Source organism: Megalops cyprinoides, chromosome 3 (assembly GCF_013368585.1).
Source record: "Megalops cyprinoides isolate fMegCyp1 chromosome 3, fMegCyp1.pri, whole genome shotgun sequence".
Taxonomy (NCBI): Eukaryota; Metazoa; Chordata; class Actinopteri; order Elopiformes; family Megalopidae; genus Megalops; species Megalops cyprinoides.
This window is the reverse complement of record NC_050585.1, coordinates 36,409,840-36,428,088: the sequence shown is the minus strand read 5'-3', so window position 1 is coordinate 36,428,088 and position 18,249 is coordinate 36,409,840. Positions and strand designations below refer to the sequence as shown.

The 18,249-nt window shown below is 40.7% G+C and overlaps 1 protein-coding gene across 1 annotated transcript in view; it reads right to left on the bottom strand.

Annotated features, from left to right (window-relative positions):
• The window catches only part of LOC118774511 (FRAS1-related extracellular matrix protein 2-like), a 54,610-nt gene extending 43,035 nt beyond the window's left edge, over positions 1-11,575 (bottom strand). The window contains exons 1-2 of the mRNA XM_036523855.1: positions 6,544-11,575; positions 4,360-4,449 (exon numbers count right to left, since the gene is read on the bottom strand). Of these exons, the coding sequence (XP_036379748.1) occupies positions 4,360-4,449; positions 6,544-11,575 (5,122 nt within the window). The remainder of the gene's footprint in view (positions 1-4,359; positions 4,450-6,543) is intronic.
• Positions 11,576-18,249: the final 6,674 nt, after the last annotated feature.

Genomic DNA, 18,249 nt, shown 5'->3' with positions numbered 1-18,249 from the left:
ACTTAGACCATGAAATACACACTTTGTACATTCTGTGGTCCCTTTACTGGATTAGTACAGCAGCAACGAGGTAATGGAACTCACCCAAGCAGAGCCTCACCGGCTGTATTCAAACCTATTCATCCCAGGCCCTCGGACTCCACTCACTACAGCACATGCTTCTTTGTGTTATCCATTCTTTTAAAAGCCACACTGTTGCTGCTCATTTCACCGCTTTAGCTTATGCATCCTGCATGGAGTTCCTGTGAACAGCTATGGGCCTTGTTCCCTCATTCGCTGGTACGCTCCAGAAGAATGAGCCCCTCAGGGTCAGCCGGCATTCTAGAGCCATGCCATGCCAGCGCACACAGCTCCAACTATTAGCAAGATGTGACCATGCACATCTCAGAAATTCTCAATGAATAACAAAACCTGGCAGAATGAAAAATTCTGGAATCGCCAGTGACACACTATCCCATGCAGATGGAACGGGAGCATATTACATAATAGACTTCAAAAACAAAATAAAGGGATCACAGAGTGGGGAAAAGGACTAGGCAGGGCCACTCATGCTCCGAACACACACAAACACACACACATCCAATATTAGAATATGTTCATTTTAGAAAAAGTATTATATGTACATATACTGTATGTCGAGTACTTAAATAGTGATATTATAAATGTGAAAGCTGGTACTCTCATTTACAGTTCACAAAATGCACAACATTTTGAATGAAAATGGCAAGGTAAAAACCCTTTAAACAGTTACTGGAAGATTTAAATCTACTGTCAAATGAAATTGGGTTGTTTTTTATATTTTGGTAAATAATGTATCAAGTGGGTCATCATTGTGGGAAAACCATATTCAAAGACGTACAAAGACGTAATAACACATCTTAATTTTGATCTCCAGTCTCTCAGTAAATTGAGAGTGACACATGGAACAGCTTTAAAATCCTCCTTCATTAGAGCACGCATTCTCACCTTCTAAGAGACCCATTTCACAGTGTGTTTCAGAAAAAGCCTATTTTTAATCATACTACCATCACCTCTCAACCTATTGACATTAATATTCAAAATGCTCATAAATGTCGCTGAAACTGAAACACTTCCTTGCACTATGCATGATTAACACCAAGATCCCAATTAAGGAGATTCTTTGTTCATGCTTTATCTGACATATTAACAATGTAGCAGATTCTATAAACATACCAGCACACCTTTCTACCTGACTTCACAGGGTAACAGACAGCTACAGCAAAATGCACCCTCAAAAACGCTGCATGGCCCCATTTTTAACTGTGGTACTCTTCCTATGGTCTTTGAATCATCATACTCCCGTAAGATAATTGCTCATGCATTATACAGCAGTGTATACGCCAGCATAAACCAAGATCTTTCTGTACATTTATTTTTGGAAAATTCCACTTAAATGTCTTGAAAATTCCACAGCAATGTTCTTTGTAAAGTACATCCAAAGGTATTTGACACAGTTAGGTACAAAATTTTAGTGCACGCATGCTGGTTTCTTTTATTCTATTTTTTTAATAAAATGAATGATCTGAGTCTTTCCTTAATTTACTGTAGCCTAAGTCTCAATTTTTATACATTCAACATAACCTGTGGATAATTTTCATTCTCAGCTATAAATATTATACATTAAGCAGGGGTGTGAGCAGCTCACCCTTCTTTTCAGTAGCAAGGTGAATACATTTCATTTGTTGGACTAAATCATTAAAAGAAAATATGAATAATTTGTTGTCTTACAGAATGGAGTTGGGAGTCATCAGCTATTAAAGTCGCTAACCACAGGTACTGATAATGGTTATCATGAGCATGACTGCTTCATAAACAAATCCATAATGTGCCACATGGATTTATTTCAACTCATCATCAAAAACTTTCATTTGAAACATTGATAAAAAAAGCAAATATCAGTTCTTCCTCAAGCACTCTGTATCAAATTACTGTGCATAAAGTAAATAAGATTATTCTTCACGCTCTTACTTTACAGAATCCTTTCTGAAATTTTCTGAGTTATTGACCTTGCTTATTTTAAAATTAAAGTATTACAAAAGTACAAGTTAAATTGCCAGGCATAAAAATCTCTATTAATCCCTTAATTATTCTTGAATTTTACAAACAACTATAGGTACAATATCATAACATACAGAACAGGTACAGTGCAAGTACACATACTTGCCAAATATTGAATATAAACATGCTTTTTTATCTTGTAATGCTTAAATTTTAAGGAAAAAAGGCTTGTCAAATATGTAAATCAAGTAAAGAACAAAAAATGTGAAACTTCTTCCCCTGCAATGTCTCATTCAGAGTCTTCCCTTTAAACCAGAGGACTGGAATCTCACTGCCTGTTGAAATCCGCCAATTAGCTCCACTTCTCCAGACCATGAGGATGTTTCTGCCCTTTAGATTACTGTGCTGAACCTAAAGATTAACAAGCATTGCCTTGAGAGGACTGGGGGATGCTTTTGGGGGGCACCCTGTGGTACCGCTGGATAAGGAAGAGGTGTGTCAGAGGGGGCTATTCTGTTTGATTACCCCCATGGAAAAGGAGAGAAAAGAGTGCCTCATCAGGGGGGCAAGCAAATGCCACCAGCATCATCAGAACAGACACATCAGAGAAATGCACAAATACAAAAGCCCAAAAAAGAATGAAAAGCAGAAAAAGTCACCCACATGCCTAGGAGTCAGAGCCTTTCAATTTCTGTAAATTCAAGTGACCTGCTCATGGAAAAGGTGAATAAGATGGTCCCTTCAGCAAGGGATAATATTTTGAACTTCCCCCGCCAGTGCTACTATTTATAGAAAAATCTACTATTCTGTTAGATATAAAACAATTCATTGATCAATTTTCTCAAAGCTACCAGAAAATTCTCAGAAATCAATCATTTCCAAAATTACCAGTGGTAATGGGATATCAAAACTGATGTACATTTTACAACCCGATAATACACTGACAATAAGTCACATCAAATTCACCACAGAATACAAAACTCTTCCTTTCTTTTGCTCTCAACCTCTAGTGGTAAAATGGCATAACTGGACACCACCTTGATGTGGACACACAGACAGACAGACACTTCATTCCTTCCATTCAACAGAGCCTTCTAATATGGCACTTAATTATCAGTCTTGCCATGAGGAGAAACTGCTACATGAGGCTTGGGGCACTAATTATTTGCTTACTTGCCTCTAGTCTTAAATATCAAACGTTTCTTTGCAGTGAGAGGTTTTCAGCCTCTTGGTCTCCTAGCCAACTAACTTGGTGTATCTAAGAGAATGACAATTTAATACTAATATGGGATTTCCTGCAGAGAAAATGGCCTCCTGACATGAGGGCTAATTGGAGAATTTCTATTCATTGCCCTTAGATCACAAGAACAGAGCACGCACACACACACACACACACACACACACACACACACACACACACACACACACACACACACACACACACACACACGTACACATATGCACACAGGCAATGCACTGTCACTCAAGCACATACATATATACATACTAACACTGACTTACTTTCTCTTAATCTCTACCAGAGGGAAATAATTATGCGTCCTGTCATTTTGAAATGGTTGGCCAAAAATACATTAATTTATGTTCACACATACACAGCATAATTCCTCAATGGGATTATATTGTGAGCCGACTTTGTGATAAGACCCGTCTTGAGGCACACGCTTAACCTTGAAAATAACATGTTGGAACATGCAGCAGACAATTCCTGTGTGACAGAGCTGTTTCCCCATTTGAAGCAGATTCAAATGCAATTTTTCTCCCAAAAAAAAAAAAAACTTCAAGGTGGTATCTTTTAAGTTATATTTTGTTTGTTGCTCTCTCTTTGACTGTCGGCAAAAGAAATCTATTCTGGGACTCTTTCGTTCACACCTTTTCATCCACTACAAATGAAATCCCTCTTCAGAAGGAATACATGCAAAAAGCAAGATTCCTTGATTAGGTTTGTCATCTGTGCCAGCACTAGTGAATATCGAAGTCTGTTTTAAAGTATTTTTAATGCATCCTTCTCAAAAAGCACCTTATCATTCAGCCTTAGAGACTGTAAAGAGTCTTTGAAATTGATTAAGCTTTTAAATCTCATGATTTGTGTTGCAGGCATCACTCTATTGAACTGCACACAAACACAAACAATTTTCTACTCTAAACTTCAATTACACAACAAATGTGTAGTCCTTTAGTCTCAACATTTCAGTTTAGATTCTTGAATTGCCCTTTAAACTCTGTACGTAAAACACATAACAGACCTTCCGTGCACTGGCTGTGCACTGGTGTCACAGCAGACTTAACCGCTCATTAAGATTAGGAAAAGCTCTATCTTACCATTGTCCTCCACGGAAAAGTGGAAAATATCAGTTGTGGCATTGTCCCCTTCTCTCAGCACATAGCAGATCTTCATATCATTAATGTCAGCTAAAGAAGAGGAGATAATACATGCCCATACATCAGCCAAAAAGAGTAAACTTTTGAGAGTGTCATATATACATAAAATACCATACCTTCTCAATCGGATAAAATGTTTCGTTGAACAATTCTCGGCATAACATGTTTGATATAACATTTGTTACTTTGATATTTTAAAAAATCACTGTTAAATCATGTCCCTAGATTCACTTATGACAGATACAAAACTTGTATCGAAAATCTAAGCCTAAAATGTAAGCTGATAAATCAATGATGAGACACATCCAAATGCTCTTTGAATTTAAGCTAATGTGCCACATTAAAAATGAGCACTTACTTTGTTTCTCCCCTGAGCTGTCAAAACGTTATTCAAACATTTAAGCAGAGTAATTTCTGGGCACGTTTTGTTGATGGTGGTCATTTCATATCTCCATGTATCATCATATCTACATATAAGCAGTTTGATTCCATAATATATACATTATTAATCCAGCTTTCAGTGTGTCAATATATATTCAGTTTCAAAAGCAGCCTATCAATGTATTAATGTGTGTGTTCCCTAGAGTGCAGGCATAAGTATAGAGGAATGCATTAAATAAACCAGGAAGTGATAATTAAACTGACACTGTGAGAGCATGGTGAAAAGTATAACCCCAATACTTAAAAGCAGGTGACCACTTAATGACAGACAGAAACTTTAAGAACAGGTTCAGATTCCAGAAGTAACAATATTCCACACCTGTTTCCTGCCTCTGTTAACCTGGAAAATCCACTTATAATTTACTTTTAATTATTGGATTGGTAGCCATAAAGTGGCAAGTTCCAATGCCAGCTAGGGAAACATAACAAGGTGTAATAATATGTAAAATGTCTGCAATGTAAGTTGCTATGGATATCTAATATCTCTGTGTATACGTACACACTCTCTTATTTCATACACCAGGAGCCACCATCTGTTTGGTGTTTCCAATAATATTTCCCAAATTATACTTGGTATCATGAAGGAAGCAATGTGTAAAATGGAATAGATCAATAAATTCCTAAATGCTTACTCCCCCTACTAAGTGAGCTCCATGGTGAGGCTTCCATTTCGCATATTGCTATGACACTCACTGTGCGCTGATCGATGCTGGCATGTGTATTACAACCATAGAGAGGCTCTCATGTATCCTTATTAGCCATTATTTATTAGCATGGTCCTCTCCTTGGCATGTTCGGTCGGCCCCCTTCATATTTACCGCACATTGTAAATGCTTTCAAGAAGCGTAGCAGATGAAGTATGGATGGGAAACATAGCCAGGCAAAGGCACTTAACACCTATCACACTGTTTAGGGTTCAGATGCATTTCTGTAATGGCTAAGTGGATTCAGTTTGGTCTTCCTGTCTCTTCCAGTTGTACTCTCTTAACACTAAATGACGGGTCTTTTTCAAAGCTCTCATATTTCCCAGTGCCATTAATTTGACTCCCTGAAATGATGTTCTATAAAATTTTAAGTGTTTACTTGCAACCTGAAATATTTCTATGTTGAGACAGCACACTATACCAGATTGTGAGACGGTATTTTTCTGTTCTCACTCCAACGCATTAAATAATTCCCTAAAATTCTGTACAGTCAACGGTCACTGCAGAGTTGAAACTTTGTGTGTGTAATTATTTATTTATTTGATGTTGAAATAATTGATGAGTTCTTCCACCGTGTATAAAACAGTTTCTGGTGTATAAAATCTAAATATAAAAACTCCTGGCACTTTTTACAAAGAAAAGAAATTAAGTTATAATTAATAAAGCAAAAAGTGCATCTAAAGTCATTGCGTCTGTTGTTCCATTAAGCTTTCAATTTATGAGCGAACATTAAGCTAACACTCAGTGACAGCCCAATGCCTCTTTCCCCGGTAAAGGTTAATGATCTAGGGATTGAAATTCAAAGCAGTTTTTGCTAACTAAAAATAATACTGTAGAACTCCTCACTGAAGATGACAGAACTAATTATAAAGCCATATTATGTGTTGAACCGTACTGTAACTGCAAATTAACAGTCAAATTTTTCTACATAGCAGAGCTATCAGAAAATGACACAAGTTAAATGTAAAGTGCTTTTTACCTTGGGTGAATGCAGTGATGCTGGCGTTGCCTTTGCCAAGGTCGATGAGGTAGCCATGCTCTGGGCCCAGCGTTATCCTGAAGATTAGGGATGCATGGGTACTGTCTCTGTCCTCTGCCTTCAGTGCCTTACTGGTGATCATGTACCCTAGATCACCCGTCGACAGGATCCTCAAAGTTGGGGCACCCTTATTGACCACAATCTGTGGCACACCATTGTCCACAGACACAATGGTGATCTTCATCATCTGTGGCTTACGGGTCTCGAACACAGTGTCGGGGAAGACGTAGAAGTCAGTGTGAGTGCCGTCCGTAACGGTGAAAGAGAAGCTGTCCTCAGCCGACTCCGTGCCGTCATGCTTGTAGCTGATCAGGTTCTCATTGAGGTCCTGCTTGGTGAAAGAGGTGATGGGCTGGCTGTTGTTGTAGAGCAGCCGGCCGTGGACGGGCACCTGGGTGACAGTGAACTTCAGCAGGTGGTCCACCGAATCCTGGTCCTCTGCTGTCAACTCGAACGGCGTGATGAGTTTGTTCTCTCCCTCTGTCACCAGCAGCCCATGCACTGTGACAACGGGCTTCTTGTTGTCGACATCCACGATGGACACGCGGAACGTGCGGAACACTGGGTTGTAGCCATCGGTGACCTCAAACTCGAAGCTGTCCATCTTCACTTCGTCGTCGGAGGTGTGGATGTAGTATATTTTGCTGCCCGCCAGCTGGAGTTGCGTGAAGGACACGATTGGCATCCCGGGTGTGTCCGTGCACTCCAGGTGCCCTCTCACGGGGGCTCTGGTGATGGTGAAGACCAGGTTTTCATCTGGGCTGTTTAGGTCAGTGGTGCTGAGCAAGTCTGTGGTGAGAGTTACTTTCCCTCCCTCTTTGAGAGAGACACCTTTGCTCACCACATCTGGGAACACCATGTCAATGCTGCCAACAGTAATGTAAAAGTACCTGTCAATGAGGGGGTTGACACCATCTGTGACATCAAATTTTACAAGATCTCGAACACCCTCTTGTCCATTGTGAATGTACACGATGAGATCCTGGTTCACTTCACTCTGGGTGAAGTTCATGCCAATGGTGATGTTTTCCAAGATCCCAGAAGGTGTTTTCCTTTGTAAGAGGCCCTGTCCAGGTCCATATCGAATTATATATGTCAACTTGTCATCTTCAGAGTCTAAGTCAACAGCCTTTAAGACTTTGTTGTTGATTATCTTGGTTTCACCAATCTCAATTTCTAGACCGTCATTGATAGCTAACCTTGGGGTTTCATCATCAACTGGAATGATCATGATCATAGCCGTTTTCTCCACTGTAAATTTCCCATCGGTGAGAATGACGTCAAAGCTGTCTTCTGTGGTCTCCGAGTCATCATGCTCATAAACAATGCTAGAAGCCTCCTTAATCTGGTCAAGGGTAAAGTTGGTGATAGGAACTGAGCCAGTAGTTAACTGGTTGAGGATAAAACCATGCTTGGGAGGTTTAGTGATAATGAATGTTAGCTCATCGGAAGGGATATCAGCATCTGCACCATTCAAAATGGGTGTGTCGATGACAATGTTCATGCCCTCCATCACCACAAACTCCCTCAAGAATACCTCAGGCTTTTCATCATTGGCCGGAATGATAACAATGGGGAAGAAATGTCTCTCAGAGAAGTTTATGCCATCAGAGCACCTGAATGTGAACCTGTCCTCCACTGGCTCAACTCCTTTGTGGATGCTCTGCACGTAATACATGTGCCCTTCTCTGATGTCCTTGATGGTGAAAGCACTGACTGCTGTCCCTGAGCGTGACTTCTCTGAACCTGGGGCAGGTGCGATGTTTTCCAGGTAGCCAGATGTGGGCTGGACAATGATCGTGCAGAGTATGTCATCGCTGGGCGTGTCATTGTCCTCAGCACTTAATTGGCTGATATCTATAACATTTTTCTCCCCTTCTACAACACTGAACTGCGGGCCCACGGTGACCACTGGGGCTTGGCTGTCCACTGGGAGGATGGTAACCTGGACACGGACCCCATTCACTCTATTGCCACCTACACTCCACTCGTCTGACATATCGGTGAGAGTCAGATTGAAGGAATCCATCTTTGTCGTGAGGCCAATCTCTCCACTCGTGTGGGCATACACCACCAACCCATTTATGATGTCGGCTTGTGTAAATCTATCAGAAGGAACTCCATTCACAAGGATTTGCCCCAGTCTGGGGATGTCTTCAACAATGAAGGTCAGCATGAGGTCATCAGTGTCCTCGTCCCTCCCTTGGATGACATTGGTCGTGATCTCGGTGGCGCCGTTTTCTAAGACATCAATATGAGACCCAATGGTACCAGGCGGCAAACTGATGGTTGGTGTTTCGTCATCTACGGGCTTCACAGTCACTTTGACAGTGACAGTAACAACATGCACACCGTCACTGACATCTAACTGGAATGAGTCACTTGTGGACTCATCCCCATTGTGCATGTAGGAGATTCTGCCACTGGAAATGTCCTCCAAGTTGAAAGCATCCCCTTTAGCCAGGTCAGAGAATGTGTGCTGCACCTGTCCGTGATGTGGAAGCTGGCTGAGAGTGAAGGATATCCGTTTGCTGTCAGTGTCAGCATCAGTGGTGTCCAGTTCTGCACTTGACATGATGTGAGAACCTCGCTCAAAGACAGTGAAGCCAGTGTTGGTTATCTGGGGAGGCTTGTTGTCGACCGGCTGCAGAAATATAGTGAAGGTGCCCTCTACACTGTTCCCTGCATTGTCTTCAACAGTGTAGCGAAACTGCACCACATGGGCAGTGATTCCTAGCTCTAGGTCAGGGGGATTATATGCAATTTTGTGGTGGTTTACTTGTGCCTGGGTGAATTCAGTGACCTCAGTGTCAGGGCTTTCTGTTAAAACAATGGACCCCAGGATAACAGGGTTATTCTCGTCCGTGTCTGTTGGTGGCTTAATGATGGTATATTTCAGATCCCGGTCCTCTGAATCCAGATCAGTGTACCGCAGAAATTGCTTCCGGAGGTGCGTCACCTGGTATTCATGCACTGTCATTTGCAGAGTGGTGCCAGGGAAGAGCTCAGGTGGAACATCGTCAATGGGAAGGACCCTTATTATAAAGCTGCTCTCGCCTGACTGGTTGGGTGGGTCGTTATCGTCTTGAACTCGGAACACGAACTGATCAATGACTGTGTCAGTGCTGTGGGGCCCTATGTGGCGGTAAAACAGTTTCCCATCAGTAATGTCTTGCTGCAGCCACTCACTCACCACTTTCTCATACATCTGATCGCTGGCGCTGAATTTCCACGATGAGGGGTCTTCTGGGGCCTCGGCCTGGCGCAGCAAAACCTCTCCAATAGCTGAGAAGGGTGGCTCAATTGTGAACTTAATCGTTGAATCTTCTGAATCAATGTCAGCAGCACTGAGCATCAGAGGAGAAATTGGCATCATCTGATTCTTGAACAGCACCAGCCCAGTGTTGGCATTAATAATTGGAGGCTCATCATCAGTTGGCACAACGGTGATGGGAAAAAGAAACTCTACCTCATTTTTGCCGTCGGTCATCCTGAAAATAATGTTGTCACTGTACGTGTCGCTGCCATCATGCTGATAGATGACTACGCCGGCGTCTAGGTCAGCTGGGGTGAAATATTTTCTTTTGGAGCCAAGGACAGTGAGCTCTCCATGCCGTAGCCCATCAATTACAGTTACTCTCACATTGTCCAGATTGTCCTCATCACTGATTTCCAGATTGTGCGAGCTGAACAGTGGCCTGGACTGCCCTTCGTACAAAAGCTGCCCAGTGTTTTTGGTTACCACGGGGGCCAGCGAGTTCATGGGCTTCACCACAATCATGAAAGCAAAGGGGTCAGAGACAGCCCCCTCAGTGTCCACCACCTCAAACTCAATCTGGAAAATCCTCTCTGTGTCAGAGTCCACAGAGGGGGGCTTATAGGCTATTTTCAGGTCCTTGAGGTCACCTTGATAAAAAGATGTGATTGGTAAATTTCTGTCATCTGTGCTGACAATGTAGCCCTCCTCAAAGGAGAGGGGTGAGGTGATGTTAAAGATTAAATCATCAGGATTGGATTCAGCATCCTCTGCTGCCAGCATGTCAGAGGTTATAGCTGTCATAACAAACTGGTCAACTTCCATCATCATCATTGCCACAAAACTGGGTTTTGGGACGGTGTTTTCCTCTCCCTCTCGTATACGCACCATAATTTGGAAAAGCTCCTGTTTCAGCAGGTTGCCTTCTTTATCTAGTAATTCCACAATCATTGGAATATAATCCCTATTTGGAGACTTGTGGGTAAATGTGTGCTGGTAGCGAATACCTAACTTGGTCAATTCATCACAGTCCAGCATTTTCCCCAGCTTTGCCTCATCAATGAGCTTCCCATACCTGGGCAACACACTTCCACTAGCTAAAGATGATACCTTACACTGCTGTGAATTTCTGTCAAAAGTGAACTCTAAAATTTTTTTGTCAATAGGGTTACTACTGCCAAGCAGCTTGTCTACAATAAGTGGCATATTTTTAGTTAATATTTCCAACTGCGTAAAAACGACCTCAACTTCCATCATAAAGGGTATGATTACAGTATCAGTTTGAGTATCATACCTGAGCTGTAAACGCACTCTGTCCTTTGAAGGGCTCCTGGCGCCGAAATGCGAGTACTTCACGTCATTGGGGCCGAATTCACAAGGAAACTTTTTTGGAGAGAGCTGCCCCGGTCTCTGTGAGAGCGGATCATTGTCAAGAACAGTTATACTGCACCTGTCTCCCGGCTGAACTTGGATTACTAAATCGTTGATGGGGTCAACAAAAACTGATCTTCCGAATGGCACGTGTATTCCGTTGTTAGCCACCAATATTGCGTCCTCTGAAAGTTCCGATCTCAGGGCGTATGATAATCCATAGCTGTCAAAGGCTTGCGCAGATGCGCTCCCTGTCACAGACACCGCAATGAAGAGAAGTCTACCAAACAGAATGCAGGCAGTAGGTGTAGTTCTAAGCCGCGACAGGAGCGCGTTTCTAGCCATTTATAACCGAGTGATAAGACGTAGATGACCCGTACTGCACTAATAAAATCCGGCTAAGCGAAGAAAAGTTGTTAGAAAAAAGACTGCACGTAGAAACATCCCAAACACGTATCCATGCGGACACACAGCATTCTCCCTAGCAGCTGCACGTACTGTGTTTTAAACTCCAGGCAGTTGGAAACGTGTAGTAAGGAAAACACGCCCTCTTTCACAAGCGATTGGGTGAAATTTTACCGTGGAACGCGTCTGTTAGGTTGTATATGGCTGAGGGTGATGTCAGTCCAAAGAGGAGGGGACTGAAAGGGACCATGAGGTGAGCCGGGGATGCATAACTTTTCGATGTGAGGGTACCAATTAAACTGAAAAAGGCAGCTGCATATCTGGGAAATGTGAGTATCCACGCTTCATGAACATATTCGAAAACTTTTTAATCCCCCTAAGTATTACTGTCTAGAACAATACAACACCAAGAAGACTATTACGATTTTATTTGTTTTAATTAATATTACATTTGACAATAAACGCCTCTCAGTGAAGTTAGTACACATACACAGAAAAAAAAAACAAATGTTTAATAATCTTAAAGACTCTGTGGTTGGGGATAAATATACTCAAATGTGTTTTGTTTGTAATAGCTACACTGCATTCAGTGGATAGCGTGTTATTCTTCCAAGTGCAGCGCTATGATGCTGTAGCGAAGAACACGCCAAGTAGACATTTTAGCTCCCCCTGTTGGTACATTGACATTATTTTTTGTACCAATATTTCTGCTTAAATTGCGCGGTGTGGCCGAAATAGCCTCCAAAACACTTCTCTAAATTCCATGGAAATGTTATTATTATTATTATTATTATTATTATTATTATTATTATTGAAACGGTACAAACAGGATATACTTGCTATCTTTGGTATTTAATTGTCATATTTTCACTTAATGTTACTGCTGTGTTGAACTACAGAAACTCACAATGGAATAGCCCCATCGACCCCGTGCTTACTGGGGGGAATATGTTTGATTAACTGGAGGCTTTCCTCGTGACTGCCAAGGGCTCCTATGGATGGGCGATTTCTTTTTAAATGCCCCTACAGGCGGAACGTCAACCTCCTTGTTTTGCTTTGCCAAATGAGCATTGGCTTTTTAGAATGTGGCAAAAGGAAAAGAACAACACTCAAACACAAGACGTTGGAGTTTCGTGACCATTTTTTCTTCTAATATAATGAATGTGGCTAAAAGACGTTTAGGCGACATTGGTTACGTCTAGCGTTCCATGTACGAATTACTGGACTATATTGGAATGGTCAAAACAACAAGAAAATGTGTGAATGTGTTAGGAGAAAGGAGAAACCGAAAAGTACCTCCTTCGTCAAGGACCCAAGAAATGTAGTCGAATAAACGGCAAGTGTTTAGGGGAACCGGACAGACTGCCCCGCGGTTGCCCTTCCCCTTAAAATCCAACAAAAAAGCCGAGTTCGACGTGAGCGATGCTTTACGCACAACAAAGTAACCGCACATATCTTGTATCGAGTGAACCATTAATCTCTTTTATGATCGACTGGAAAAATGTATAACTTGATATTTGTTCTTCAAACGCCATTACCCATGGAAAAATGACATTGCACTCACCCAGTAACTAAATTAACAATTTAGTTACTAACTACTGATTTAGTTTTCTAATTACTAAATGACTTTTTTGTGGAATCCTAAGATATACAGTCCCTCTTTTCGGCTCCTTACAGTACAGCTTAAATGTGCATATTAACTCCTGACAGGGCCAGAATTCTCTCAGTTTTCTCTAAACGTATGAAAATTATTTTGCCATTGGTGATTTGAAACCATGGAAAGGTTTTCTTCTCAGCCCTGCTCACTGCACTGGCTTTGAGGAAAACAGAGACTGGGGAGAGGCCTCACAGCTGAGAGTGTCAGAGGGGTGAGAAGTGTGCTCAGCTCTTTGAAAGGTCTGACCACTGGAAGTTCTCTTAAACGAAATAACAGGGCAGAGACCCTGATAACAGAACAGGACCCATGAACCAAGCTGTCAGGTCACACACTAAATTACAGAAGCCTTGTTGAGCTGTTGTTCAGACTAGACCAAACTGCAACAATATGTGAAGAAGAATCAAGTGTTACCATACCATATTAATACTTTAAATTGGATATTGTTTGATAAATTAGAACTACATTTTGCCATCACCTGAGAAGATGAAGGGTTCCATGTATTATAGATGTATGGTTTGACCCTAAATGTCTGATGTTTTGCCATAGTCAATATGCATTGATTCACTAGAACACTAAAATAATAAAGTCTTTGTCTGCTTCTATAGAGTGCATCATTTTTGCAGGTCCTTCCATATAGTTTCTGAGGGTCAGCTGAAAGATGAGGGCTCTGCTAATTCATATCAACACACTAACCGGCAGTGACCAGAGAGCCAAAGGCCAAAATCTCTAGTGAGCACAGAGAAATTGTTCAAATGCCAGCAGGCTATACCCTGAAGAATTCATTTCTGAAACACGCAGTGCTTTATGGTCATTTTTGTTTGAGAGGAGAGATAGTCCATTTTGAGAGTTGTAGTTGTTGACAAAGGTTTATTACTGCCATACATCGCATTTAGTGCCTTTCATCTAAGGACCACCACGCACTTACAGTAATCTCTGGTGTGCCATTTCTCACATTAAGCATCTGTTTCCCATGCTTGCACATCTTGTTTGTTCAGTAATACCTTAAGCGTAATGCACCAGCCAACAAACTAGATCACACATCTCACTAATCCTTCTGATTTATATATGTGACCGAAATCTGTCATGTGTTCTGGAAGTGATTTTTTAAAATTTTCTTCTCTGTCTGTAGCTTTCTGTTTTTGTAGAAAATCATTACAATATTGGTTGAAATGAATGTACATCAGAATAGAGGCAAAAATTGTTGCTAAGGTTAAACACCTTTCTGGAATACATTCAAAAACCACTAGTCATACCAAATTTTTGAAACCAAAAAAAAGAAAGAGATAGACAATATCAGCCCACTGAGTTAATTTAAAATCGCCTCATGTCTTTACATTGTCATATTTTTACCATTGTCACCATTTTACCATTACCAAAGTCTGTTCACTTTATTCTAGGTTCCTCTGTAGCTGTAACAGAAAGAGAAAAAAAGTGTGAGGTGTATTTTCAATCATCTTGAAAGGCTGAACTTATCTCTCTTCTGCTTCAGCAACTTTTAGGACTTTAGTTGGAGGCATGAAAGTGTCACTTCACACATTTGATCACCTATTATTGTACTATAAGTGATGTAATGATTTAATCATTTCCCTCAGTTATTCTGAGATTTTTGTCATGTACAAATACTTCTTTCAGAGAAATGGAGGGAACCATTGGCAGAGAATGATCATGTACCACTGCAACAATGTGGCTGTTTAACTCCATAAGATGCAGACAGTGAGTTTTGGTATTTTTACCTTAGGGCTTCTCTGAGACTGGGAGGGCCAGTAATTTTCTTTAGCGTCCAGTGTCATTGTCTGGGCCTGCACATCTCTGGTACAGCAATGAGAATCCACCCTGGAATTCTGCTTTTGTTGTTCAGAGATCATTAAAAATGTCACGTAAGACACAGTCGATGCTATTGACATGTCTGCTCTCAGAGTTCCTCACAGTATATTTTATGGACACACAAGGAGAAGGAACAGGCCTTAGTGGACATGAATTTAAATAAATGTAACTGCTGTTTATCAGTTTGTTCTGTTATGGTCCAGCTGGTCTCATATTAGTTTTCATCTGTTATTGTTTTTTCTGTTATCATTTTATTTACAAATATTCAATATTAATGCAGGTTGTAACAGCAAATGTAAAGGAGCAAGACCTGTGTCAAATATTTAAAGTAATTTCAGTTGTGGTTTATTAATATAACATTTTATGAGACTGAGCTGCAACCTCAGCTAGTAAAGCCACTTGTTCTTCTGACACTAACTTTTTATCTTTGAAATGCAACTGATATTTATTGAAAATTTCATGGAAGTGTTTGAAATGTATTGTTCAGCATAGTAGTAGTATTTGAACTACATATGATGATTTTTTAGTATATTGAAATATTTTAAAAACGTCTAAAAATGCAATTTCAAGTGCAATACCGAAGTACTGTATATATTTCATCTGAAAGGAGAAGACTGCTTACTAAATATCAGAGGGTGCTAAATTACATGTAACTATATATTGTGTTACCTCTTGAGATTCCTCAAGATATATATATATGTCTGCAGGGTCAAGTTCTGTATGGGACTTTGTTGACGCTGTACACTTAAACAGAAAATTCTCATGAGTGACACTGTTGGTATTGAGAACATGAGTCCACAATTCTCCATACTTTTTATTCATGGTAGTCAATTCAACAGAGCAAGTAACTTAGCTTTCAATGTTACACTGTTATACCATAGAAAAATATTTGTAAAACAAATAAAGAACAATTTAAAACACTGCCACATATTTGAAAACATACAACTTCTTTGCAATTGTGTGAGCTTGTAAACTAATGATGTGTGAAGTTCAAATTTGAGTTCTTCATGATCTGTATCTGTACAAATTAAACTCCTTTAAACGCATTGCATAGCTCATTATTCTATGCATACACTTAAAAATTTCAAGCATTTTAGGAAGTAGTTATTGATAGGTTGTTTGCATTAAGAAATGCCACCAGAGAGAAGCTTGGGGAGGTCAAATGCAAGGTGCCAGCACTGAAACATTGCTTGCTCATTACAGCCACCTGTGAATCTCTGCAGAATCTGGTGGTCATCACTTGGTCACTCATCATTTCAGACAGATATTCCATGCTCTGTCAGCCTGAAATGTTGTCTAATTTTGATGGAGCTGCACACTCAAAATCAAAGGAGGAATCATGATTCTGGTGTGAATGCAGATCAGTGTGTCCTACAACAGATTGCACAGGAAGGACACGTGGGTGTAATCAGCAGCAGTGCAGAAAGCATGCTCTGTTCTCACATCTGTACCGTGACAACGACAAGGGAACGGTATCCAGAATGTGTCTCCAAGGCTCTGACATCCTTACCCTTTCCAGAATTCTGATTCCGTATTGTGACCCCCCAGGATTGCGCTGTCCTGGCTGTGAGATGGGATTTCTGCTGAGCTGGGTCAGGGAGGTGTCCAGCTGCTCAAGAATGTCCACGCAGACAGCTGCTGAATTATTCATAACAGGATAAATAGACGGAGCAGGTCACTGGAGGCCTGTATGTCAACAGCCAACTCTAAAGAAGGCCAGGTGGGTCACAGCAAAACCAAAACACCAGGCTTACAGATCAGAGGCAAAAATAAATGTAAAAGGTATACAGAAAGCACATCTAACAGCAGTGTCAGGCATCAGACACAGTTCAGGGGAGGCAATTTCAAAACAGTTGAACTTCTCTTTTAACTTGGACTTCCAGTTACAAGAAAAAGTAAAAAAGTATAAAATCATTTGTTTTTACAGATTTAGTATATTAATAGTACTTGCTACATTATGTCATTGAAAAGTCTTTAGAAAATGTTAACCGCCCATGCTGGTTTGTGTCTGTGGAATGCCAAAAGATTTCTACATAAAAACCTACACAGAGAATACCATGGCTGCTGCCCCTCTATGCAGTCAGCGAGGATATTGATTAAAATGATTGAAACTGTACTATACACGTATTGAAGGAACCCAACAGTGAGAAGAGACTGGTGGGAATCGAAAGTCCTAGTAGTCGAAGATGTCCTTAAAACACTGAACAGGAAACAGGCAAATTGATTGTTTTTGGTGCCCGTCTCTAAAAGCTTCCTGAATAATTAAAACTTTATTGAAAGAGAAGTCATTTGCTCAGAAATGTTAACATTTTTATAAAGAAAGAATACTGTAAGAATACTGGCAGCAGGACCAGACTGATGTTTATGATCAGCATGCATACTAGAAGCAATTGTATAGTCTATGGGGCAATGAAATTGCTTTTGCTGAATGATTTTTGCTGTTTTCTCATTTGTGGCACAGTCTCACAGTATACTAAATGCTACTCGGACTGGGCATGCACCAGATGTGTTTCTCAACAGGTCCAGTTCTAGAATAATCTAGAATAATCTACAATTCTAGAATAATGTATTTAAAAATGTTTCCAAAAAACAGTTGTTCAGGCTTTTATAGTTTGCTAGCATCAGCCATGACCATACGGCATTGAAGTGTTTCTTACAGTTATGCCCTTACACATGGCAACTTCCTGTTCATTATTTTTAAACAGATCATACAGATCATACATTGGTCCACATCTCATGAGGACCAATATTTGAAAGTTGCACTTATCCTTAGTCAAATCGATAGCAACAGTGGCTTACAAATAGCACTGGCCCTTCTCAGCAATTACCTGTTGAGTGACAGCATACTGTGGCTTGGGTCTTACCTACTGAGAGCCCAAGAATGCACAGGTCTCCATCTGGTCTGGCTTTTTTCCCAGTTTTCTGCTCATAATCATGGGCTGTGCACCAAAGCACTGGAATCAGAAATAGCATGCACTCTGTAATTACAGAGAAGGTGAAAGAGAAAATAAACACTTGTTCTGTACTCATGGCTGCTGAGAAATTACTAATAGAAGTGTTTTAATGGGTTACAACTGTTGCTGTGCCTGTACCTCTAAATCATCTGTAGCAGATGTCAATTCTCTCCATTCTC